This window comes from Moschus berezovskii, chromosome Y (genome assembly GCF_049115385.1).
Source record: "Moschus berezovskii isolate FMDL1 chromosome Y, NW_MosBer_1.0, whole genome shotgun sequence".
In the NCBI taxonomy this organism is placed as follows: domain Eukaryota; kingdom Metazoa; phylum Chordata; class Mammalia; order Artiodactyla; family Moschidae; genus Moschus; species Moschus berezovskii.
The window spans coordinates 12,033,015-12,060,073 of NC_142489.1; the positions used below are offsets into that span (position 1 = coordinate 12,033,015).

Sequence of the window (27,059 nt, forward strand, 5' to 3'; positions counted from 1 at the left end):
ATTTGTATTCCCCTGCATACACAGTTCTCATTAAATTCATTTTGTGACTGTGGGAGTGGAAAAGTGAGAGGGCTGGTATTTGTATTAAAACCAACTGTGACTGGGTATCCTGACAGTCCAGTGATTAGGACTTCTGTGTTTGCACTGCAGAGTGCCAGGATTCAATTTCTAGTCAGAGAACTAAGATTCCACAAGGTGAATGGCATGCCCCCCTCTCTCTTCTCACCCCAAAACCCCTAAGATTATTAATTATAGTGATCTTTCCTCTTTATTTGGTTCATAGAAACCTGTTCACTATAGTAATCAAAATGGGGCCCCATGTTGAAAATTCATTTATTTTCCTTTTTCAGGTATGATGCATTGTGCATTCTACTCCGTCACAGCAAGAATGTACGTTTTTGGTTTGCTCATAATGTGCTTTTCAGTGTTTCAAATCGTTTCTCTGAATACCTTCTGGAGTGCCCCAGTGCTGAAGTGAGGGGTGCATTTGCAAAACTTATAGTATTTGTTGCACATTTTTCTTTGCAAGATGGGCCTTGTCCTTCATCTTTCACATCTCCAGGACCTTCTGGTCAGGTAATTGAAAGGTTTGCTTTAATTATGAAATACTTAAGTGTAAATTATATTTTCTTCCAGTTGAAATTAATAAACATGTATTGTCTGAGATATGTACTGTATGTGAAGTATATGCACATTACTGGGTTCATTAAAATTGTTTCCCAGTAAGGTATGGTTATTGGACACTTTAAAATATAAGGAAAATGTCTTTTATTCAGTTATTTGAGGCTCTCTACTAAGTTTTCAGTTAATGTTAATTTTATAAAGACTGAGTTTTTTTGTTGACTACATTTTAAGCATAAAGCTACATATGGTTTTTATTTTATTATTCTCTAACACTTAAAACAGCATATAAAACATCTGATACGAAATTTGTCCAGCTCCTGCTCTCTCAAAAAGCAAATGTATTTAATAAATTTCTGTGTGATACTTCTGTGAATATACCCTTTTAATCATCTGTGAACATACCCTTTTAATGCAAATAGAAGTATACTATTCTGTATCTTGTTGCTGATAAAACAGTAAATTATGCTTCACAGGCATGTGACAATTTAAGTTTGAGTGATCATCTACTAAGAGCAGTGTTAAATCTCCTGAGAAGGGAAGTGTCTGAACATGGTCGTCATTTACAGCAGTATTTCAATCTGTTTGTCATGTACGCCAATTTAGGTAAGAATCTGTGTTATTTTGTATTTACATAGTAAATGATGAAATGATTTATTGCAGTGTTTAAAGCTAATCTTATCTAAAATACAAGCAGTATTCTAGGTTTATCCTTGAAATCCTTTGCAGATTTTCTTGTATAATATTTTTTTCCTTAAGATTTAGTTTTCTATTTTTTGCTGTACTGGGTTTTCTTTGCTGCCTGCACTTTCTGTAGTTTCTGTGAGCAGAGGCTATTACCTAGTTGTGGTATGTAGGCTTCTCGTTGTGGTGGTTTCTATTGTTGTGAAACAGGGGATCCAGGGTGCACAGGCTTCAGTAGTTTCAGCATATGGGCTCATTAGTTGTAGTTCCTGGGCTCTGGACTCTAAAGCACAGGCTCAATAATTGTGGTGTATGGGCTTAGTTGCTTTGTGGTATGTGGGATTCTTCCAGAGCAGAAATTGAACCTTTATCTCCTGCATTACCAGGAGGACTCTTTACCACTGAGCAATTTGGGAAGCCCAAGTATAACTGTTTAATGGCATTTCTCAGGTTGTGTTCTAATGTAATTTATGCACTTACTATTTCAGTAGTCTTTAAGGTCATAGATTATGTTCATGTTTTATCTTAAATCTGGGTTTTAAAAAACTACTAATTCCTTGGCTGCTATCCAAAAGTCTAAATGCAATAAATGCTGGAGAGGGTGTGGAGAGAAGGGAACCCTCTTACACTGTTGGTGGGAATGCAAACTAGTACAGCCACTATGGAGAACAGTGTGGAGATTCCTCAAAAAACTGGAAATAGAACTGCCATATGATCCAGCAATCGAACTCCTGGGCATACACACCAAGGAAACCAGAATTGAAAGAGACACATGTACTCCAATGTTCATCGCAGCACCATTTATAATAGCCAGGACATGGAAGCAACCTAGATGTCCTTCTGCAGATGAATGGATAAGAAAGCTTTGGTACATAAACACAATGGAGTATTACTCAGCCATTAAAAAGAGTGCATTTGAACCAGTTCTAATGAGGTGGATGAAACTAGAACCTATTATACAGAGTGAAGTAAGCCGGAAAGAAAAACACCAATACAATATACTAACGCATATATGGAATTTAGAAAGATGGAAATGATAACCCTGTATTCGAGACAGCAAAAGAGACACAGATGTATAGAACAGTCTTTGAGACTCTGTGGGAGAGGGTGAGAGTGGGATAGTTTGGGAGAATGGCATTGAAACATGTATATTATCATATGTGAAATGAATCGCCAGTTCAGGGTCAATGCATGTTACAGGATGCTTGGGGCTGGTATGCGGGGATGACCCAAAGGGAGCGGGGAGGTGGGAGGGGGGTTCGGGAGGGGGAACTCATGTACACCCGGGGTGGATTCATGTCGATGTATGACAAAACCAACCAATATAATATTGTAAAATAATTAGCCTCCAATAAAAATAAAGATTAAAAAAAATAAAAAAGAAAAAAAAGAAAAAACTCCTCATTGCCAAACCACATCTCATGCTATCTGAATCAGAATTCCTAGGACTAGGAAAAGAAATCTGTGTTTTCTGAAGGACTGCAAGTAGTTGTACCTTTCAGGTTTAAGAATCACTTCCCAAAGAAATTGGTCTATTGTGCATATATTTTGGTTAAAATAAATTGAAATCCATGAAAGTGTATGGAGTTGTTTACTTAAAAGTTTTTCTGTTTAAGTCAATACCAGTTAGTTACTATCATTTTCAGTATGTCCTTTTTAGAGTAGCCTACTTTTTTCCTGAATGGTCTAGTGGTTTTCCCTACTTTCTTCAGTTTAAGTCTGAATTTGGCAATAAGGAGTTCATGATCTGAACCACAGTCAGCTCCTGGTCTTGTTTCTGTTGACTGTATAGAGCTTCTCCATCTTTGGCTGCAAAGAATATAGTCAGTCTGATTTCTGTGTTGACCATCTGGTGATGTCCATATGTAGAATCTTCTCTTGTGTTGTTGGAAGAGGGTGTTTGCTACGACCAGTGCATTCTCTTGGCAGAACTCTGTTAGCTTTTGCCCTGCTTTATTCTGTACTCCAACACCAAACATGACTGTTACTCCAGGTGTTTCTTGACTTCCTACTTTTGAATTCCAGTTCCCTATAATGAAAAGGACATCTTTTTGGGGTGTTAATTCTAGAAGGTCTTGTAGGTCTTCATAGAACCGTTCAGCTTCATATTCTTCAGCATTACTGGTCAGGGCATAGACTTGGATAACCGTGGTATTGAATGGTTTGCCTTGGAAATGAACAGAGATCATTCTGTCATTTTTGAGACTTCATCCAAGTACTGTATTTCGGAAACTTTTGTTGACTATGATGGCTACTCCATTTCTTCTAAGGGATTCTAGCCCACAGTAGTAGGTACAATGGTCATCTGAGTTAAATTCACCCTTTCCAGTCCATTTTATTTTGCTGATTATTAAATTATTGATGTTCACTCTTGCCATCTCCAGTTTGACCACTTCCAGTTTGCCTTGATTCATGGACCTAACATTCTAGGTTCCTATGCAGTATTTCTCTTTACAGCATCGAACCTTGCTTCTATCACCAGTCACATCCACACCTGTGTGTTGTTTTTGCTTTGACTTCATCTCTTCATTCTTTCTGGAATTATTTCTCCACTGATCTCCAGTAGTATATTGGGCACCTACCCACCTGGGGAGTTCATCTTTCAGTGTCCTATCTTTTTGCCTTTTCATACGGTTCATAGGATTCTCAAGGCAAGACTACTGAAGTGATTTGCCACCTGATACGAAGAGCTGATACATTTGAAAAGACCCTGATGCTGGGAAAGATTGAAAGTCAGGGGGAGAAGGGAATGACAGAAGATGAGATGGTTGGATGGCATAACCGACTCAGTGGACGTGAGTTTGAGTAAAAGTGTGGGAGTTGGTGATGGGCAGGGATGCCTGGTGAGCTGCAGTCAATGGAGTCACAAACAGTCGGATATGACTGAGTGACTGAACTGAATTTAACTTTTTTCCTAACACTGATTCACTTGTTTTTGGTGGTTACAGAATGCTTACTTAATGAGTGTGTGGGAGAGAGAGGATATAGGTATACATAACAGCTGATTCACATTGTTGTATAGCAGAAATAAACACAATGTTATAATCTATTATATTCCAATAGATTTTTTTATCTACCTGTCTAGAAGACTGGAAAATTTTTGATGGGGACTTTGCACAGTAGCAGTGAATCAGTTTTGAGGATATCTTGAGCCAAGAATACATAAATATTTTGTGTGACATTTGCAGTATTATTTTAGGTTATTGTTTATTAAGAGAGGAAATAGAACCAATTTTTATTGAAGTATAATTGTGTATAAGTTACAGGCGTAAGGATAGTAATTCACAATTTTTAAAAAAAATTTTACAATATTGTATTGGTTTTGCCATACATTGCCATGAATCCGCCATGGGTGTACATGTGTTCCCCATCCTAAACCCCCTTCTCACCTCCCTCCTCATCCCGTCCCTCTGGGTCATCCCAGTGCATCAGCCCGGAGCACCCTGTATCATGCTTCAAACCTGGATCTGTTTCACATACATGTTTCAATGCCATTCTCCCAAATCATCCTGCCCTCACCCTCTCCCACGAGTCCAAAAGACTGTTCTGTATGTCTGTGTCTGTTTTGCTGCTTTGCATACAGGGTTATCATTACCATTTCTCTAAACTCCATATATATGCATTAGTATACTGTTTTGGTATTTTTCTTTCTGACTTACTTCACTCTCTATAATAGCCTCCATTTTCATCCACCTTATTACAACTGATTCAGATGTATTCTTTTTAATGGCTGTGTAATATCCCATAGTGTGTATGTACCACAGCTTTCTTATCCATTCATCTGCTGATGGACATCTAGGTTGCTTCCACATTCTGGCTATTATAAACAGTGCTGAGATGAACACTGGGGTACACATGTCTCTCAATGCTGGTTTCCTCGGTGTGTATACCCAGCAGTGGGATTGCTGGGTTGTATGGCAGTTCTATTTCCAGTTTTTTAAGGAATCTCCACACTGTTCTCCACAGTGGCTGTACTAGTTTGCATTCCCACCAACAGTGTAAGAGGGTTCCCTTTTCTCCACACCCTCTCCAGCATTTGTTGCTTGTAGACTTTTGGATAGCAGCAATTCTGACTGGCATGAAATGGTACCTCATTATGGTTTTGATTTGTATTTCTCTCATTATGAGTGATGTTGAGCATCTTTTTATGTGTTCGTTAGCCATTTGTATGTCTCTTTGGAGAAATGTCTGTTTAGTTCTTTTTGATTGGGTCATTTATTTTCCTGGAATTGTGCTGCTAGAGTTGCTTGTATACTTTTGAGATTAATTCTTTGTCCATTGCTTCATTTGCTATTATTTTGTCCCATTCTGAACGCTGTCTTTTCACCTTGCTTATAGTTTCCTTTGTTGTGCAGAAGTTTTTAATTTTAATTAGGCCCCATTTGTTTATTTTTGCTTTTATTTCCAATATTGTGGGAGGTGGGTCATAGAGGATCCTGCTGTGGTTTATGTCAGAGAGTGTTTTGCCTATGTTTTCCTCAAGGAGTTTTATAGTTTTTGGTCTTACATTTAGATCTTTAATCCATTTTTAGTTTATTTTTGTGTATGGTGTTACAAAAGTGTTGTAGTGTCATTCTTTTACAAGTGGTTGACCAGATTTCCCAGCACCACTTGTTAAAGAGATTGTCTTTTCTCCATTGTGTATTCTTGCCTCTTTTGTCAAAGATAGGTATCCATAGGTGTGTGGATTATCTCTGGACTTTCTGTTTTGTTCCATTGATATATATTTCTGTCTTTGTGCTGGTACCATACTGTCTTTATGACAGTAGCTTTGTAGTAGAGCCTGAAGTCAGGCAGCTTGATTCCTCTAGTTCCATTCTTATTTCTCAAGATTGCTTTGGCTATTCGAGTTTTTTTGTATTTACACACAAATTGTGAAGTTATTTGTTTTAGTAGTCTGAAAAATACTGTTGGTATCTTGATAGGGATTGCATTGACTCTATAGATTGCTTTGGGTAGTATACTCATTTTCACTATATTGATTCTTCCGATCCATGAACACGGTATATTTCTCCATCTATTAGTGTCCTCTCTGATTTCTTTCACCAGTGTTTTATAGTTTTCTATATATAGGTCTTTTGTTTCTTTGGGTAGATATATTCTTAAGTATTTTATTTTTTTTGTTGCAGTGGTGAATGGAATTGTTTCCTTAATTTCTCTTTCTGTTTTCTCATTGTTAGTGTATAGGAATGCAAGGGATTTCTGTATGTTGATTTTATATCCTGCAACTTTACTATATTCATTGATTAGCTCTAGTAATTTTCTGATGGAGTCTTTACGGTTTTCTGTGTAGTGGATCATGTCATCTGCAAACAGTGAGAGTTTTACTTCTTTTCCAATCTGGATTCCTTTTATTTCTTTCTGTGCTCTGATTACTGTGGCCAAAACTTCCAAAACTATGTTGAATAATAGTGATGAGAGTGGGCACCCTTGTCTTGTTCCTGACTTTAGGGAAAATGCTTTCAATTTTTCACCATTGAGGAGATTGTTTGCTGTGGGTTTTTCATATATAGCTTTTATTATGTAGAAGTATGTTCCTTCTATTCCTGTTTTCTGGAGGGTTTTTAATCATAAATGGATGTTGAATTTTGTCAAAGACTTTCTCTGCATCTATTGAGATAATCATATGGTTTTTATTTTTCAATTTGTTAATGTGGTGTAAATAATTCGCAATTTTTAAAGGTTATACTCCATTTATAGTTAAAATAAAATATTGGCTATGTTCCCTGAGTTGTACAATATATCCTTATACAGTAGGTTAGCCCTCTTACTTGTCTAAATCTGTATTGCCTCTCCTTCTTTCCCTCTCTGCAGTGATAAGCACTAGTTTATTCTTTAAATCTGTGAACCAGATTATTTTTGTTATAGTCACTGGTTTCTTTTGAATTCCAGTATGAATGAGATCATACACTATTTGTCTTTCTCTGGCTTATTTCACTTAGCATAATCCTGTCCAAGTTGATATATATTGTTGTAGAAGGCATTATTTTATTTCATTCTCTTTATAGCTGAGAAGTGTGTCATTGAGATATACCACATCTTCTTTATCCATCTATCCACGGACATTTTGGTTGTTTCCATGTCCTGGCTAGTGTAAATATTGCTTCAATGAACTTGACACGTCTTTTTCAATTACGGTTTTCTCTCTGTAGATGCCCAGGAGTGGGATTGCTGAATAATATGGTCATTCTGTTTTTCAAAGTTTTTAAGAACCTCCATGGTGTTCTCCTTAGTGGCTACATCACATTACATTCCCAGTAATAGTACAGGAGGGTCTTATTTATTTATTCTATTTTGTTTAGTTGATTCTTAATTGTGGTATCCTAATTGTGTCAAATGGGACCTTTCATTGTAGCACACACGGTCTGTAGTTGTAGTGAACAGACTCAGTAGTTGTGTTTCACAGGTTTAGTTGCTCCACAGCATGTGGGAGTTTTAGTTCCCTTTTGGAAGGACTGATGCTAAAGCTGAAGCTCCAGTACTTTGGCCACCTCAAGTGACGAGTTGACTCACTGAGAAAGAGTCTGATGCTGGGAGGTATTGGGGGTGGGAGGAGATGGGGACGACAGAGAATGAGATGGCTGGATGGCATCACCGACTCAATGGACATGAGTTTGAGTGAACTCCGGGAGTTGGTGATGGTCAGGGAGGCCTGGCGTGCTGTGATTCATGGGGTCGCAAAGAGTCGGACACGACTGGGCAACTGAACTGAACTGAACTGAACCAGGGATGGAGCCTGCATTCCCTGCAAAAAGATACAGATCCGTAACCTCTGAATCACCAGGGTCATCCCAGCGCATTTTTAAATTGAGTTGTATTTTTTGATGTTGGATTGTATGAACTATATTTGGAACCCCTTACGGGTCATGCTTGCTCCTTGGAAGGAAAGTTTTGACCAATCTTGATAGTATATTGAAAAGCAGAGACATTACTTTGCTAACCAAGGTCCGTCTAGTCAAGGCTATGGTTTTTCCCATGGTCATGTTTGGATGTGAGAGTTGGACTGTGAAGAAAGCTGATCGCTGAAGAATTGATGCTTTTGAACTGTGGTGTTGGAGAAGACTCTTGAGAGTCCCTTGTACCGCAAGGAGATCCAACCAGTCCATTCTAAAGGAGATGAATCCTGGCTGTTCATTGGAAGGACTGATGGTAAAACTGAAACTGCAATACTTTGGCCACCTCATGAGATGAGTTGACTCACTGGAAAAGACTCTGATGCTAGGAAAGGTTGGGGGCAGAAGGAGAAGGGGACGACAGAGAATGAGATGGCTGGATGGCATCACCGACTCTGTGGACATGAGTTTGAGTGAACTCCAGGAGTTGGTGATGTCCGACTCATGTGGACATGAGTTTGAGTGAACTCCGGGAGTTGGGAGGCCTGATGTGCTGTGATTCATTGGGATCGTGGAGAGCCGGACACGACTAAGCGACTGAACTGAACTGAACTGACTGATGGGTCATAGCATTTGTAAGTTTTCTCCCATTCAGTAGGTTGTCTTTTTGTTTTATGGATGATTTCCTTTGTTGTGTATTAAACTTTAATTAGGTCCCCTCATTCGTTTTTGCTTTTGTTTCATTTCTTTTTGGAGATGGCTCCAAAAACATGTTGGTATGATTTATATCAGTGTTCTATCTTTGTATTCCTTTGGTTTTGTAGTATTTGCTCTTATATCTAGGCCTTAAATCATTTTGAGTTTATTTTTGCATAATGGTTTTAGAGAATGTTCTGCTATCATTCTTCTACATGTAACTGTCCAGTTTTCCCAGCACCTCTATTGAACAGACTGTTTTAAAGAAAGTAAATTTGTTATCATTCCAGTTACAAAACTTTAATGATTTAGACATTGGTGCACCAGCAGCTTAGAATTGAGATACAGTATAGTTAAACATTTTACAGTGTTAATATATATTGCTTGTATGTGTTGTTTATGACGAATTGATTCAAGTAATTAGGAGAGCATTTTGAATAACTTCTTTTTAATCTCAGTTAACCTTCTTTCCAGAAAGTAAGTTTTGTAACCAAGCTTTCTTCTTTCAGGTGTAAGTTTGGATTTGTTACTCAGCTCTTAATTTGTGATCCTTTAATAGGAAGAATATTATTCTTTTAATTCTTTCTCTTACTGTCTTACATAGTTTATTTTAATTTTCAGTGTCTATCAGTAACTAAGATTCTTAGATCTTATAGTTGAGAAGGAAGGAAATTACAACACAAACAAGCATAAGTTAAGTTCCATTTTCTAGTCTTGTTTTTTGGAGAAGGAAATGGCAGCCCACTCCAGTGTTCTTGCCTGGCAAATCCTGGGAATGGGGAAACCTGGTGGGCGGCCATCTATGGGGTCACACAGAGTTGGACACGAGTGAAGCGACTTAGCAGCAGCAGCAGCAGTCCTGTTTTTTAAATGTGAAATACCAGATTTAAGAACTCACTAAAAGTCCATTTTGTTTCCATTTTAGATATTGCTTGTTCAGAAACCACTCATCATTGTTCCAATAGTTGCCGTTTTCATTGCCGCAAATAAGTATATAGAGTGATAGTTTCATCTTGATTCAAATCAAATTTTACCAAAAAGATGTCATCAGTTCAGTTCAGTCGCTCAGTCGTGTCCAACTCTGCGACCCCATGAATCACAGCACGCCAGGCCTCCCTGTCCATCTCCAACTCCCGGAGTTCACTCAAACTCATGCCCATCGAGTTGGTGATGCCATCCAGCCATCTCATTCTCTGTCGTCCCCGTCTCCTCCCACCCCCAATCCCTCCCAGCATCAGAGTCTTTTCCAGTGAGTCAACTCGTCGCATGAGGTGGCCAAAGTATTGGAGTTACAGCTTTAGCATCAGTCCTTCCAATGAACACCCAAGATTGATCTCCTTTAGAATGGACTGGTTGGATCTCCTTGCAGTCCAAAGGACTCTCAAGAGGTGTCTCCAGCACCACAGTTCAAAAGCATCAATTCTTCGGCACTCAGCTTTCTTCATAGTCCAACTCTCAGATCCATACATGACCATGGGAAAAACCATAGCCTTGACTAGGGGACATTGGTTGTCAAAGTAATGTCTCTGCTTTTTAATATGCTATCTAGGTTGGTCATAACTTTCCTTCCAAGGAGTAAGCATCTTTTAATTTCCTGGCTGCCGTCAGCATCTGCAGTGATTTTGGAGCCCCCAAAAATAAAGTCTGACACTGTTTCCACTGTTTCCCCATCTATTTCCCATGAAGTGATGGGACCAGATGCCATGATCTTAGTTTTCTGAATGTAGAGCTTCAAGCCAAACTTTTCACTCACCTCTTTCACTTTCATCAAGAGGCTTTTGAGTTCCTCTTCAGTTTCCTCCATAATGGTGGTGTCATCTGCATATCTGAAGTTATTGATATTTCTCCTGGAAATCTTGATTCCAGCTTGTGCTTCTTCCAGCCCAGTGTTCCTCTTGATGTACTCTGCATATAAGTTAAATAAGTAGGGTCACAATATACAACCTTGACGTACTCCTTTTCCTATTTGGAACCAGTCTGTGCTCCATGGCCATTTCTAACGGTTGCTTCCTGACCTGCATACAGGTTTCTCAAGAGGCCGGTCAGGTGGTCTGGTATTCCCATCTCTTTCAGAATTTTCCACAGTTTATTGTGATCCACACAGTCAAAGGCTTTGGCATAGTCAGTGAAATAGATGTTTTTTTGCAACTCTTTTGCTTTCTCCATGATCCAGCAGATGTTGGCAATTTAATCTCTGGTTCCTCTGCCTTTTCTGAAACCTGCTTGAACATCTGGAAGTTCACGGTTCACGTATTGCTGAAGCCTGGCTTGGAGAATTTTGAGCATGACTTTACTAGCGTGTGAGATGAGTGCAATTGTGCGGTCGTTTGAGCATTCTTTGGCATTGCCTTTCTTTGGGATTGGAATGAAGACTGACCTTTTCCATTCCTGTGGCCACTGCTGAGTTGTCCACATTTGCTGGCATATTGAGTGCAGCACTTTCACAGCATCATCTTTCAGGATTTGAAATAGCTCAGTTGTATTTCCATCACCTCCACTAGCTTTGTTCTTAGAGATGCTCTCTAAGGCCCACTTGACTTCGCACGCCATGATTTCTGGTTCCAGGTGACTGATCCCACCATCGTGATTATCTTCGTCATGAAGATCTTTTTTGTACAGTTCTTCTATGTATTCTTGCCACCTCTTCTTAATATCTTCTGCTTCTGTTAGGTCCATACCATTTCTGTCCTTTATCGAGCCCTTCTTTGCACGAAATGTTCCCTTCGTATCTCTAATTTTCTTGAAAAGTTCTCTTGTTTTTCCTATTCTGTTGTTTTCCTCTATTTCTTTGCATTGATCGCTGAGGAAGGCTTTCTTATCTCTCCTTGCTATTCTTTGGAACTCTGCATTCAGATGCTTCTATCTTTCCTTTTCTCCTTTGCTTTTCCCTTCTCTTCTTTTCACAGCTATTTGTAAGGCCTCCTCAGACAGCCATTTTGCTTTTTTGCATTTCTTTTCCACGGGGATGGTCATGGTTCCTGTCTGCTGTACAATGTCATGAACCTCCTTCCAGAGTTCATCAGGCACTCTCTTAGATCTAGACCCTTAAATCTACTTCTTTCTTCCACTGTATAATCATAAGAGATTTGATTTAGTTCATAATACCCAACTTATGAAAAAGTTGTTTGTTTTTTTTTTTTTTTTACAGTTTTTTGGTTTTCTGATAAAACACTGTAAACCTGTCCTCACTGTGGTTTAGTCCAGCAATATATAAAGAATGTTAATGGGATACAAAGTATTATGATACAGAAAGAAAATATAAGGTCCACATTTGAGCAGGTATCTAATCTACATTTATAGAGTAAGGAATGAGTTGCTGGAGAACATGATAGAGGAAATTTGTAAACAGTGTGCAGAGTAAATTTTGTGTGACATTGTGGCTCATTAGACAGTATGAAGTGTTTTCTCAGGTGTCTTGATACAGTGAAAGACATGGGATAAATACCAGACCTCTACTCTTTTGGCAGGTCTTTTAAAAAAAGTTTATTTACTTTTTTACATTGTAAAAAAGGCTTACTTTACAATGTTGTAGTGGTTTTTGCTATACATTGACATGATCATCTATGGGTGTACTTGTGTCCCACATCCTGAACCTGTCTCCCACCTCCCTCCTCATCCCATCCCTCTGGGTTGTCTCAGTGAACTGGCTTTGAGTGCCCTGTTTAATGAATCAAACTGTCTGGACTGCTCATCTGTTTCACATATGGCAATACACAGGTTTCAATGTTGTTCTCTCACATCATAACCCCCTTGCCTTCCCTCACAGAGTCCAAAAGTTTGTTTTTTATATCTTTGTCTTTTTTGCTGTCCACGCATACAGGGTTGTTACTGTCTTTCTAAATTCCACATATATGTATTAATATACTGTATTGGTGTTTTTCTTTCTCACTTACTTCACTCTGTATTAACTCCAGTTTCATCCACCTCATTAGAACTGATTCAAATGTATTCTTTTTAATTGCTGAGTAATACTCCATTGTGTATATGTATCACAACTTTCTTATCCATTCATCTGCTGATATACATCTAGGTTGCTTCATGTCCTAGCTGTTGTAAACAGTGCTGCAGTGAACATTGGAGTACACATGTATCTTTCAATTCTGGTTTCCTTAGTGTGTATGCCCAGCGGTAGGATTGCTGGGTCATATGGCAGATTTGTTTACAGTTTTTTAAAGAATCTCCACACTGTTCTCCATTGCATTCCATCAACAGTGTAAGAGGGTTCCTTTTTGTCTACCCCTTCTCCAGCATTTGTTGCTTGTAGACTTTTGGATAGCAGCCATTCTGACTGGCGTGAAATGATACCTCATTTTGGTTTTGATTTTCATTTTTCTGATAATGAGTGATGTTGAACATCTTCTCATGTGTTTGTTAGCCATCTCTGTGTCTTTGGAGAAATGTCTATTGAGTTCTTTGGACCGGTTTTTGATTGGGTCATTTATTTTTCTGGTATTGAACTGAATGAGGTGTTTGTATACTTTTGAGATTAATTCTTTGTCAATTGATTTGTTTGCTATTATTTTCTCCTACTCTGAAGTCTGTCTTTTCATCTTGCTTATAGTTTCCTTTGTTGTGTGGAAGCTTTTTACTTTAATTAGATCCCATTTGTTTATTTTTTCTTTTATTTCCATTACTCTGGGAGGTGGGTCATAGAGGACCTTGCTGTGATTTATGTCAGTGTTTTACCTATGTTTTCCTCTAGGAGTTTTATAGTTTCTGGTCTTACATTTATATCTTTAATCCATTTTGAGTTTATTTTTGTGTATGGTGTTATAAAGTGTTCTAGTTTCATTCTTTTAGAGGTAGTTGACCAGTTTTCCCAGTACCACTTATTAAAGAGATTGTTTGTCCGTTGTATATTTTGTTTTGGCAGGTCTTGTAACAGAGTCTGCAGGTTACTGTGAGGGCACTGAGAGTCATCATAACATTGTTAATGAGGTTTACCTTAGAAAGATTGTGCTGGCTGTAGGCCAGAATGGATTGTAATGTTACAAGCCTAGAGATTGTAATATAATGATGTGTAGCTAGAGATCATTATTGCCCTTATATTATGGAATTGGCAATAGGAAAGGTATACTTGGAATATTCAGGAGTTTTTAATGAAAGCATCAGCAGATCTTGGTGATTACATATTTGAGTGAATGGAGCAGGGAAAAGACGTAAGTTCAAAATGTGTTTTCAGGAACTGAGAGAACACTGTGGCCCTTTACTGAGAGGAAACCTCGATGGAGGAACCTATCTGAGCTGAGAAATTTTAAAGGCGTGTTACACACCTTACTGAAGAAGCCCAATAAACATTGAGATACATACATCCAAAATTTGGAATCATCTTTTTGTATGTAAAGTTACAGATTTAGCTACAAAAAATAAGTAGTATTAGAAGATAGTGTAGAATGAGAACTTTGGAGAAAACCAACTTCTAAACCTGGAGGCGGGGGAAAGAATCCACGATTAATAGTAAGAATTAGAAAGGGGAGAAAATAAGAAAAAACCATGGAAGGTGAGAGGAAATAAAAAATGAAGGTGAGAGAATCCAGGTAAAAGATTCAAGTACAAAGAAACAGTTGATTTTGAGAACTATTTTTTACCTTCAAACCTGAGTGAGATTCAAACCTGAATTAGGAGAGAAACTGAATGGAAGAATTAGGGGAAAAAGCAATAGGAAATAGGCCTTTTTTCCAAAAAAGATCTTTCTAGAATGGGAAAAAATAGATTACAAAGAGATGTTATTTCTCACTTAGCAGTTTCTGTCTTTGTCATCCTACCTTATTGTCATGAGAAATACTATTTAGTCTCTTCTGATCACTTTAGGTCCTATGAAGTGTACTTTTCTTTCAGTTCAGTTCAGTCGCTCAGTCGTGTCCGACTCTTTGCGACCCCATGAATCGTAGCATGCCAGGCCTCCCTGTCCATCACCAACTCCCGGAGTTCACTCAAACTCATGTCCATCGAGTCGGTGATGCCATCCAGCCGTTTGATTCTCTGTTGTCCCCGTCTCCTCCCGTCCCCAGTCCCTCCCAGCATCAGAGTCTTTTCCAGTGAGTCAGCTCTTCGCATGAGGTGGCCACAGTATTGGAGTTTCAGCTTTAGCATCTGTCCTTCCAGTGAACACCCAGGATTGATCTCCTTTAAGAATGAATGGACTGGTTGGATCTCCTTGCAGTCGAAGGGACTCTCAAGAGTTTTCTACAGCACCACAGTTCAAAAGCATCAATTCTTTGGCGATCAGCTTTCTTCACAGTCCAACTCTCACATCCATACATGACCACGGGAAAAACCATAGCCTTGACTAGACGGACCTTGGTTGGCAAAGTAATGTCTCTGCTTTTTAATAATTATAATACCAGAGACGAAGAGTTGACTCATTGGAAAAGACTCTGATGCTGGGAGGGACTGGGGACGGGAGGAGAAGCAGATGACAGAGAATGAGATGGCTGGATGGCATCACTGACTCGATGGACATGAGTTTGAGTGAACTCCAGGAGTTGGTGATGGACAGGGAGGCCTGGCGTGCTACGATTCATGGGGTCGCAAAGAGTCGGACTCGACTGAGCGACTGAACTGAATGCCAGAGACATGTCACTGTATCATAGTAGGGATAGTTAAATTTAACTTAAGTAAATCAATGTATTTTCTGTTCCATCTGTATTCTGTATGTATTTCTGCACTCTAATCAAAAGAGATGAACTTTAGTCCCAGAAATTATCGGCAACCATATTACATGTTTAAAGCTATTCTTTACTATTTTTGCTTTCGTTTTGATAAACATTCGTCTCCCTTTTTAATAGGTATGGCAGAAAAGACACAGCTTCTGAAATTGAGTGTACCTGCTACCTTTATGCTTGTGTCTTTAGATGAAGGACCAGGTCCTCCAATCAGATATCAGTATGCTGAATTAGGCAAGTTATACTCAGTAGTGTCTCAGCTGATCCGCTGTTGCAATGTGTCATCGAGAATGCAATCTTCAATCAATGGTAAAGTAATATGTCCTGTTATTTATAATAGTTTAATAATAATTGTAGACTTCTGTCATATTTAATTAAAATTCTGAAATTATAAAATGAGATTATATGCTTTAGTATATTTACTTATAACTAGCTTTTTTAAGAGTGAGACTTTTTATAAAATTCACCACCTGCTCTGTTAAAATTAGTAGGCTTGAAATGATTTAAGAATTTTAACTTTAATGTTTTTTTGACTTCAGTATCAGCATTTATATTGTTGCATCTTATCATCTTAGTTTACCCAACATTATGAGTGTTAGTATTTAGAACACTTAATTAATATTTTTTAAATAAAAAATTTGGTATTACAGTTTTGCAAAGGCAACTGTTGGCTGTTCATTGATGACAAATCTCTTCTAGGTAATCCCCCTCTTCCCAATCCTTTCGGTGACCCTAACTTATCACAGCCTATAATGCCAATTCAGCAGAGTGTAGCAGACATTTTATTTGTGAGAACAAGTTATGTGAAGAAAATTATTGAAGACTGCAGTAACTCAGAGGAAACCATCAAATTACTTCGTTTTTGCTGCTGGGAGAATCCTCAGTTCTCATCTACAGTCCTCAGTGAACTACTCTGGCAGGTTAAATAAAAATAAACATTCATATGTCTATAATTTGACTAGTCTTTTAAATAAGAAATCAGTTATGTCCCTTCTGTTTTTAGGTTGCATATTCATACACCTATGAACTTCGGCCATATTTGGATCTACTTCTGCAGATTTTACTGATAGAGGATTCCTGGCAAGCTCACAGGTGGATACACTTTTTGCTACCAAAATAATGATATTTTTGTAGGTTCTTAAAAAACAACTGAAATTGATATTTTTACTTCTTGAATCTCTTAAAAATACATAGTAGCTCAATGCATGAAGTGTTTCCCCATCATAGTTTTCGTTGTTATTTTCTCTTAAAACCACAGTTTTATGCAATTACTAGTTTTTTTTCTTCCACTTAATGCTTTTTACTTTTTTTAACAAAGAGTAATTAATATAAGCTTTTCATGAATTTTAAAATTCTGTCATTAATGTAGAAAAATAATCATTTAGAATTACATATGTTTTAAAATTTATTACACTAAGTTATATTTAGTTATCTAACAATAACCCTTGCCTGTTGGAAGTTTTATCACTATATTTGGGATCAAGAGTAATGTTTGGAACTAATGTTTCCCAAAATTTGAATTAGTTGTTTTAGAAACAAGCGTGTGTAATGTTGCCAGCTATTAGTCATTCTAATTACCAAATAATTTTTGTGCACTCTGTAACATCTTTGGTCCTTGTAATGGGATTTTCTGAAAGTGAAGAGGAGCTAAAAAGCCTCTTGATGAAAGTGAAAGTGGAGAGTGAAAAAGTTGGCTAAAGCTCAACATTCAGAAAACTAAGATCATGGCATCCAGTCCCATCACTTAATGGGAAATAAAAACAGTGGAAACAGTGTCAGACTTTATTTTTTGGGGCTCCAAAATCAGATCAGCTGTGGGTGCTGATTACTGCCATGAAATTAAAATACGCTTACTCCTTGGAAGGAAAGTTATGACCAACCTACACAGCATATTAAAAAGCAGAGACATTACTTTGCCAACCAAGGTCCATCTAGTCAAGGCTATGGTTTTTCCCGTGGTCATGTATGGATGTGAAAGTTGGATTATAAAGAAAGCTGAGCAACCAAGAATTGATGCTATTGAACTGTGGTGGTGGAGAAGACTCTTGAGAGTTCCTTGAACTGCAAGTAGGTCCACCCAGTTCGTCCTAAAGGAGATCAGTCCTGGGTATTCGTTGGAAGGACTGATGCTAAAGCTGAAACTCCAATACTTTGGCCACCTCATGCAAAGAATTGACTCATTGGAAAAGACCCTGATGCTGGGAAAGATTGAGGGCAGGAGGAGAAGGGAACAACAGAGGATGAGATGGCTGGATGGCATCACTGACTCATTGGACATGAATTTGGGTTAACTCTGAGAGTTAGTGATGGACAGGAAGTCCTGGCGTGCTGCGATTCATGGGGTTGCAGAGTTGGACAAGACTGAGTGACTGAACTGATCTGAATATTCCATTGTGTATATATACCACAACTTTCTTATCCATTCGTCTGATAATGGATATCTAGGTTGCTTCCATGTCCTGTCAGTTATAAATAATGCTGCGATGAACATTGGGTTACACATATATCTTTTACTTCCTCTATGTGTATGCCCAGCAGTGAGATTGCAGGGTCATATGGCAGTTCTGTTTCCAGGGTCTTTTCCAGTGAGTCAGTGCGTAACATCAGGTTGCCAAAGTTACTAGGTTGTTCCTCATATGATGGTGTTTCAGACCATGGATTTTAAATGATTATAAGTTTACTCAAGCATATCTTTATTAATCAAAATAAGAACCATTAAAATGGCACATTTTTTGCCAACAGAAAAATAAGTTTGTTTATTCTTATTTCATAAAATTCCATGCTGTGGGATTCAGTATAGTCTTAAAAAGCATTTTCTGCCTCCTGTTGGTTGTGGAAGTGTTTTCCTTGCAAGAAATTGTTGAGACTCCTTCAGAAGTGGTTGTCGGTTGGCAAGGGGTCAGGTGAATGAAGCAAAATGAAGCAAAACTTTCTAGCCCAATTCATTCAACTTTTGAAGCATTGATGTGTGACATGTGGTTGGGCATTGTTGACTGTTGTTACAAGAAGAATTGATCCCTTTCTGGTGACCAGTGCTAGTTTTAGGCACTGCAGTTTTTCATTGCTTCTCATCAGTGTCCTGAGCATACTTTTCAGATGTCATTGTTTTGCCAAGATTTAGAAACCTATATAGTTGATCAGATGGGCAGCAGACCACCAGCGACTATGACCTGTTTTTGGTGCAGTTTTGTCTTTTGGAAGAGCTTTGGAGCATCTTCTCAGTTGAGCCACTGAGCTGGTCATTGCTCATTGTCATATAAAACCCACTTTTTGTCTCATGTTAAAATCTCATCGAGAAATGATCTATTGTTGTTGCCTAGATTAAGAGAATATGACACCTCAAAATGATAGCCTTTTTTGATTTTTGGTAAGCTCCTGAGGCACCCGTGTATTGAGTTTTTTTTCACATTTCCAGTTTTAAATATCGGATGACCATAGAATGGTCAAGTTGAGTTCTTTGACACCTTCTCATATAGTTGTATGAAGGTAAGCTTCAATGATGCTCTCAGTTGGTTGTTGTCAACTTCCAGTAGCCAGCCCCTATACTCCTCATCTTCGAGTCTCTCATCTCTTTTGCAGAACTTCTTGAACCACTACTGCACTGTACAGTCATTAGCAGTTCCTGGGCCAAATGCGTTGTTGATGATGTGAGCTATCTCTGCTGCTTTATGGTCCATTTTGACCCATTTGGAACCCAAATAAGAAAATCGCCTGAGTTTACTTTTTGTCTGACATCATTTCCCTAGTCCCTTAGTTCAGTTCAGTCGCTCAGTCGTGTCCGACTCTTTGCGACCCCATGAATCACAGCACACCAGGCCTCCCTGTCCATCACCAACTCCTGGAGTTCACTCAAACTCATGTCCATCGAGTTGGTGATGCCATCCATCCATCTCATTCTCTGTCGTCCCTGTCTCCTCCTGCCCCCAATCCCTCCCAGCATCAGTCCCTAGTCTGAAATAAATATAAAATCTAGTAATAAATCATTAGAAGAAAACATAAGGTGAGAAAAGGGCATTTTTTAAAAGGATGTGTAACATAACCATATTTAGTTTTTTTAAATTTAACTGGAGGCTAATTACTTCACAGTATTGTGATGATTTTTGCCATCCGTCAACATGAATTAGCCACAGATGCACATGTGTCCCCCCATCCTGAAACATTCTCTCTCACCTCCCACTCCACCTCATCCCTCTGGGTTGTCCCAGAGTACATTGCTTCATGTATTGAACTCACACAGGTCATCTGTTTTACATATGGTATTATACATGTTTCAGTGCTACTCTGTCAAATCATCTGACCCTTGCCTTCTCCCAGAGTCCAAAAGTCTGTTCTTTACATCTGTGTCTCTTTTGCTGCTTTGTTTATAAGATTGTCATTCAGTTCAGTTCAGTTCAGTCGCTCAGTTGTGTCCAACTCTCCGCAACCCCATGAATCACAGCACGCCAGGCTTCCCAGTCCATCACCAGCTCCTGGAGTTCACTCAAACTCATGTCCACAGAGTCGGTGATGCCATCCAGCCATCTCATTCTCTGTCGTCCCCTTCTCCTCCCGCCCCCAGCCTTTCCCAGCATCAGTCTTTTCCAGTGAGTCAACTCATCACATGAGGTGGCCAAAGTATTGCAGTTTCAGCTTCAGCATCAGACCTTCCAAGAACACTCAGGATTGATCTCCTTTAGAATGGACTGGTTGGATCTCCTTGCAGTCCAAGGGACTCTCAAGTGTCTTCTCCAGCACCACAGTTCAAAAGCATCAATTCTTCAGCGACCAGCTTTCTAAATCCCATGTATATGCATTAATGTACTACAGATTGGTGTTTGTTTATGACTTAACTTTGCTCTGTATAGTAGGCTTCAGTTTTATCCACCTCATGAAAACGGACTCAAATGTGTTCCTTTTTATAGCCACGTCATATTCCAGTCTGTATGTGTACCACAGCTTCCTCATACATTTATCTGCCAGTGGACATCTAGGTTGCTTCCAGGTCCTAGCTATTGTAAACAGTGCTGCCATGAACTTTGGGGTACCTGTTTCTCTTTCAATTCTAGTTTCCTTGGTGTATGCCTGAACCAAGTGGGATTGATGGGTCATGTGCCAGTTCTATTCCCAGTTTTTTAGGGGAGCTCCACACTTCTCCATCGTGGCTGTACTAGGTTGCATTCCCACCAGCAGTGTAAGAGGGTTGTTTCCCTTTTTTCCACATCCTCTCCAGGATTCATTGAAGAGTTTTTGATGGTGGCCATTCTGACTGACGTGAGATGATACCTCATTGTGGTTTTGATTTGCATTTCTCTAATAATGAGTGATGCTGAGCATCTTTTTATGTGTTTAGCCATCTGTCTTCTTTGGAGAGATGTCTGTTTCATTCTTTTGCCCATTTTTTGATTGGGTTGTTTGTTTTTCTAATACGGAACTTTGTGATCTGCTTATATATTATGGAGATTAATTCTTTGTCAGTCATTTCATTTGCTGTTATTTTCTCCCATTCTAAAGGCTGCCTTTTCACCTTACTTATTATTTCATTCTTTGTGCAAAAACTTTTAAGTTTAATTAGGTCCCATTTGTTTATTTTTGTTTTTATTTCCATTACTGTGGGAGGTGGGTCATAGATGATCTTGCTATGATTTATGCCAGAGAGTGTTCTGCCTGCGTTTTCCTCTTAAGAGTTTTATAGTTTCTTGTCTTATGTTTAGACCTTTAATTTTGAGATTATTTTTGTGTATCATATTAGAAAGTGTTCCAGTTTTATTCTTTTACACATCATAACCACATTTATTTATAAACGTATTCCAGTATCAAACAGCAAAATTCAACAGTGTAAAATAGAGCCGCAATAATTTTTGCACCAAACTAATAGCATAGTTTTGACCCACCATGTGTGTTGTAATGATTAGTATTCAGGTTAATTTTGTAGTGCTGGATTGTGTCACTGCCTGGAAACTAGAGTTTACACTCTGAAAAGTTATCTTCAAGTGGTGATCTAAGTAAGTCTGTTCTCAGCTGAAGCAGTCATGAAGACATACTTCATGGTAATTTTAATGAGAACAGTTTAGTATTGGTATCTTTAATTGTTTTAGTAATTCATGTAAATTACTGTAAAGCAAAGTAATTTTGGATTAATAATAATTTGGTGGAACTTCAAACTCTTTGAGTCAGACTTAGTCAACTCCCTGTATTGCTATCTATGTGACTGACAGTAGTTTGACTTCTATATTTATTTTCTCATCAGTGAGTTGACTTTACTAATGGGACCGACTTAGTAGTTAACACTAGACTTAAAAAATACATTGAATATATCGGCAGTGGACTTCAAAATGTTAGCTAAGAGACACAATAAATGTATATATCTGGTTCTTTTTTAGAATTCATAATGCACTTAAAGGAATCCCAGATGATCGAGATGGATTGTTTGATACCATCCAGCGCTCTAAGAATCATTATCAAAAAAGAGCATACCAGTGTATAAAATGTATGGTGGCTCTCTTTAGCAGTTGTCCTGTTGCTTACCAAATATTACAGGTGAAAATTTTTTTTTAATTTTGTAATCTGGATCATAATTAACGGATACTTTCCAAGAAAATAATCATGAAAATTTAGAGTCAGCATTTTAAATTAACATTTAGAATTTTTATGTATTCTTTTACATAATTATTTTATTTTCTCTTGAAGGGCAATGGAGATCTTAAAAGAAAGTGGACCTGGGCAGTAGAATGGCTTGGAGATGAACTTGAAAGAAGACCATACACTGGCAATCCACAATACACTTATAATAATTGGTCTCCTCCAGTTCAGAGCAATGAAACATCAAATGGTTATTTCTTAGAGAGATCACATAGTGCTAGGATGACACTGGCAAAAGCTTGTGAACTCTGTCCAGAGGAGGTAAAAAAAGTCACCCATGGGCAGCAAATAGAAATGGAAGAAAGAAAAGTAATTTTTTTCTTTATAGGCCAGTGTCCAGTGTTTATTTTATAAAAAAACTTGTAATGCAGTTTTATTGGCTTTAATGTCTAGTATTAATTTTTCTTAAGTAATCAAGGGAACTTCCTGACACCTTTGTTGAAGTTAGTTTGGAGAAATTTCAGTGAAATTGTTCTAAACATGTTTAGGAGAATCAAAAATTTTTTCTGTGAATTATTTTATTGGCTGTAAATGAAAAAATGTTTAAAAAAAGATGAGCTTTGTGGATTTAAATTTTTTAAAAAGATTAAAAGTGAATTTAAAGTTGCTTTATAATCACATTATTAATCTCTTTTAACATCTTAATAATAGGAGCCAGATGACCAGGAAGCTCCAGATGAGCATGAATCATCTCCACCAGAAGATATCCCGTTGTATCCTCATTCATCTGGATCTCACTATCAACAGGTAAACATGAGTTTATCTTCATTTTAACCCCCTGATTTTTGTGATTGTTTGCTTATTTTTCTTAAATATTTTTTAGCTTTTAGTTGTGACTATAAAGTAGTAAACTATTTAGAATATCCTTGACAAGATGATCAGAAGAGTGGATGGAGTGGAATGGTATTACAGCATATTTTGACCACCCTTACAGTCTTTTCTTTGCCCACCTCTCTTATACCAAAAACTGTACTTAATCAAGATGTGTATTTCACATAACCAATATAAAAGTGTCTTGGTTACTTTGGTGCAATGTTTAGTTGCAGTAGGAATGTCTTTTAAATGGTAATCTGAGTTTAAACCTCAGTTCTGTCAAATTACTCTCCAGTGAACAGGAAGGATCTGGGAATATGATCACAGTACTAGTCAAATGACATCCAGATAACACAGCACATTTTAGTCCATAGTTCATTCTCAAAGAACCACCAGGACTAGAGATTAAAAATTTCTTATGTTCTTCATAGGATAAAATAGTCAGTATTCTCCACTGGAAAAATATTCAACAGTGCTATGTTTCCTGATGGGATAATACAGGCCAGTCTGATATACGTGATTGCTGATGTGGGAAAGTAAAAATAAATGTAAATGTCTTCCAAGTTTAAAAAAAGATTACAATAATATTGACAGTTTTGAACACTTAAATATGTCTTCTCTGAAACATAAGTGAAAAGACTACAAGAAGACTGAAAATGGCAGAGATCCCAGTTGTTAAGATTCTTGAAACTATAGACTAATAAGTTTGATCTAATAAGTCATTGGTCTTTAATGTTCCTTAAATTATCTAAAGGTCCTTGTTAAAATCAGAGATTGCTGAGGACCACCGCAAGAAAAATGGACTCATGGCTACTTTTAGACTTGGTAGGCTCAGTTTGCTTAGTCATGGCCAATTATTTTACAACATGCAGGACTGTAGTTTGTCAGGCTCCTCTGTCTATGGGATTTTCCAGGCAAGAATACTGGAATGGGTTGTCGTTTCCTCCTCTAGGAGACCTTCTTGACCCAGGATTCAATCCCTCGTGTGTTGTGTGTCCTGCTTTGCAGGCAGATTCTTTATCATTAAGCCACCAGGGATGCCCTTAGACATACTTTACCATGTGAGTTTTTAATTTTCATTTGAAAAGTCTGACATGCCAATCTGTTTCACCTCAGAATAATCACATACATGGACAGCCATATACAGGACCAGCAGCACATCACTTGAACAACCATCAGAAAACTGCCCAGCAGCAACAAGAAAACTGTGAAGGCAATGAAGAAGTATCCTCGTCTGAAATGAAGGATCAGTGAAATGTCCATAATTAACTGGTTCTTTAAGACCAGGTTGTTAGGCCTTACAGTCCAAACTTTTGTATACTTGGCTAGTATTTAACAAAATAGAGAAATTGTTCAACGTGGAGTAGAGAGTTGATTGATTGTCTCATTTGCAAAAGTTTGGTGTCAACAGGTGAGCCACCTGCAGAAGTATATAGTGTTTTGTAATAAATGGGTGATACCGATATGTAAATGGAAAAGTTGTATATAATGTATTGTCTGACAGTTAATTCTTAAGGAACAAAAAAATTTTGGGTGACTATGAGAGATCTACAAAAAAAGTTGTTTTTTTGATTTTTTGGGTTTCTTTTTTGTTATGTCTGCTGCACTTGGCAACTAGTATTGTCAGCTTCATGGCAATTGGATCAAAGCCTTTATAAAAAAAAAAAGATGGGGAGAAGAAAGTTAACATTGATAGAAGCCATTCATATCAGTCACACAAGTAGCTGCTTACTAACTCTTAGTTACTGGAGCCAGTGTAAGACTTTGAAGTACATGGGTGATGTTGGAAATTGGTGTTGTAATAACACTGTTTATGCATATTTTTCATTACCTTTTTATTCTGGTAGTACATGATCACTTTAAAGTTATAGTATGCTGTATTGCATTTAGCTTGGCTTCACACTGTGTTGGTGTAGCCAGCGAGAACACACACAAAGTTTGTATAGCCAGTGAGAACAAAGTTAAATGAATGATAACAGTTTCCTCAAAGTGACAGATGTGTTGCCCAGAGCTTTTATTTCTTATACCAGGAATATATATAAAATGAGAAATGTGACAAATAAGCAGTTTTTGGTTATATGTGTGTTCCTCATATTTAATATTTGACAGTTGAGTCTCTTTGATGGGACACAGAAATGTGAAAGTATTGATGATAGAAATATTAAAATATTAAATACGCAGAATTTTGCTTTGCCACAATGTGCAGCACATAAGAGAAGACTGTACTTGGTGTCTTTGGTTTTTTTTTTAATAGTTTAGTAGGTGAAGGTTCTAAAATTTTGCTTCAGCTGGAGGCCAATGAAATGGACATCAGCAGAGTCCCATAGTACTTTGAAATACCATTGCACCAAGATATCTGTCTGGCTGATAGTCTAGTCAGTCAGAATTTTGCTTGGTAGCAAAATCCTCCCAGGTTCTTTTCCATTCTAAAACTTACTCTGGTGGGGTTTAATTAAAACATAAATTTATGGTTCAGTTCAGTCGCTCAGTTGTGTCTTACTCTCTGCGACCCCATGAATCCCAGCACGCCAGGCCTCCCTCTCCATCACCAACTCCCAGAATTCACTCAAACTCAAGTCCATCAAAATTTATGGTTAGTTATTATAATTCTGAAGTACTATTTTAGAATAAGCATTTGTTTCAGGATTTCAGGAAACGGGAGTAAATACTATATTTAAAAAAGCATTGGTAACTTTTAAATGTGTGTAATATTTTGGAGCCTGTCTAAAAACCAAATATCCCTGCAAACAAATACAACCCATCTTATACTATTTAAATATTTTGCTGTTTTGTTTTATAGAAATTATTTTGCTGAATTCACAAATAGAATTTGATTTAAGAAGATTTTGTCCTGTGTTGTTTTTGTTTCCTGTCGTTTTTATTTTTTCTTAAAAACTGCATATACATTGTAATTTATTCTTTGCATAGCATACCTTAACGTGACACTGAATTCAGCATTTCAGACACTTGGGATTTTATGTTTAAAATGATTTGCCTTTTGTTCTTTACTATGAGAGAATTACAGAAATGAAAAAGAATTTAAAATTTTCCTAACATAACTGATCTTGTGCTTGTTTTTTTTAGGAGAAGTCTGTAACTGTAATTGTACTTTATAAAAGTATTGTGATTAACAGAGCAGATACTTATTTCCACTACTTCATATAGCTACTATATATATATATAATGAATCTGTTCTAGGCTTTCTGTAACACTAAGAAATTTAAAATCAAAGCCAAAGAGATTCTACTTTTCAACTTTTAATTATAATATGTTTTTTATTTTATGATTACATTCCTCAACAGTAATGAACTTAGTAGGTTATAAGGCTACCTAAGAGACATTGCAGGTTTAGTTTCCGACCACTGCAGTCAAGCAGGTTTCACAGTAAAGTGAGTCGCATGAATTTTTGGTATTCTGTTACACAAAAAAGTTACATGGTGTGCAATAACACATTGTATGTCAAAAAAATAAAGTTTTGTTTTTATTTTGGCCATACCATGCAGCATATGGGATCTCCCTCTCCACTGGAAATGTGCAGTCTGGACCACAAGGGAAGTCCCTGTCTTGATGTTTGAATGTTTTATTCCTACAGGAAAAAAAAATGCTAACCATCATCTGAGTCTTCAGTGAGTTCTTATCTCTGCTGGCAGAAGATGTTGATTAGGATTATATTTGCTGAAAGTTAGAGTGGCTGTGGCTGTTAACACTGGCATTTGCTACCTTGATTCTTCCTTTCACAAATTCTTTCTGTAGACTGCTTTGCCATTTAATAATGTTTTAGTCACAACTTCTTTCAAATTGGAGTTAATCCTCCCAAACCATGCTGCTGCTTTTTGAACTACATTTATGCAGTACCCTAAATCCTTTCTTGTTTTTTTTTATTTTTTTAATGTATTTACTTAGTTTAATTGGAGACTAATTACTTTATTGTAGTGGTTTTGACATGAATCAGCCATGGTTGTACATGGGTTCCCCATCCTGAATCCCCCTCCCTCCTCCCTCCCCATCCCATCCTTCTGTGTCATCCCAGTGCACCAGCCCCAAGCACCCTGTCTCATGCAGAGAACTTGGACTGGCAATCAGTTTCACATATGATAACATACATGTTTCAATGCCATTCTCCCAAATC

At 37.7% G+C, this 27,059-nt stretch overlaps 1 protein-coding gene across 7 annotated transcripts in view; it reads left to right on the top strand.

The window, feature by feature from the left end:
* Positions 1–26,425, top strand: part of LOC129557943 (ubiquitin carboxyl-terminal hydrolase 9X-like) — a 218,582-nt gene extending 192,157 nt beyond the window's left edge. For 6 of the 7 annotated variants that reach the window (XM_088834356.1, XM_088834360.1, XM_088834358.1 and 3 more), the window contains 9 exons: positions 351–576; positions 1,098–1,227; positions 15,623–15,808; positions 16,199–16,419; positions 16,503–16,591; positions 21,859–22,015; positions 22,166–22,426; positions 22,769–22,864; positions 24,047–26,425. In XM_088834356.1, coding sequence (XP_088690482.1) covers positions 351–576; positions 1,098–1,227; positions 15,623–15,808; positions 16,199–16,419; positions 16,503–16,591; positions 21,859–22,015; positions 22,166–22,426; positions 22,769–22,864; positions 24,047–24,184 — 1,504 coding nt within the window. In that variant the 3' untranslated portion in view covers positions 24,185–26,425. The remainder of the gene's footprint in view (positions 1–350; positions 577–1,097; positions 1,228–15,622; positions 15,809–16,198; positions 16,420–16,502; positions 16,592–21,858; positions 22,016–22,165; positions 22,427–22,768; positions 22,865–24,046) is intronic. The other variant, XM_055428598.2, reaches the window with a different exon arrangement.
* Positions 26,426–27,059: the final 634 nt, after the last annotated feature.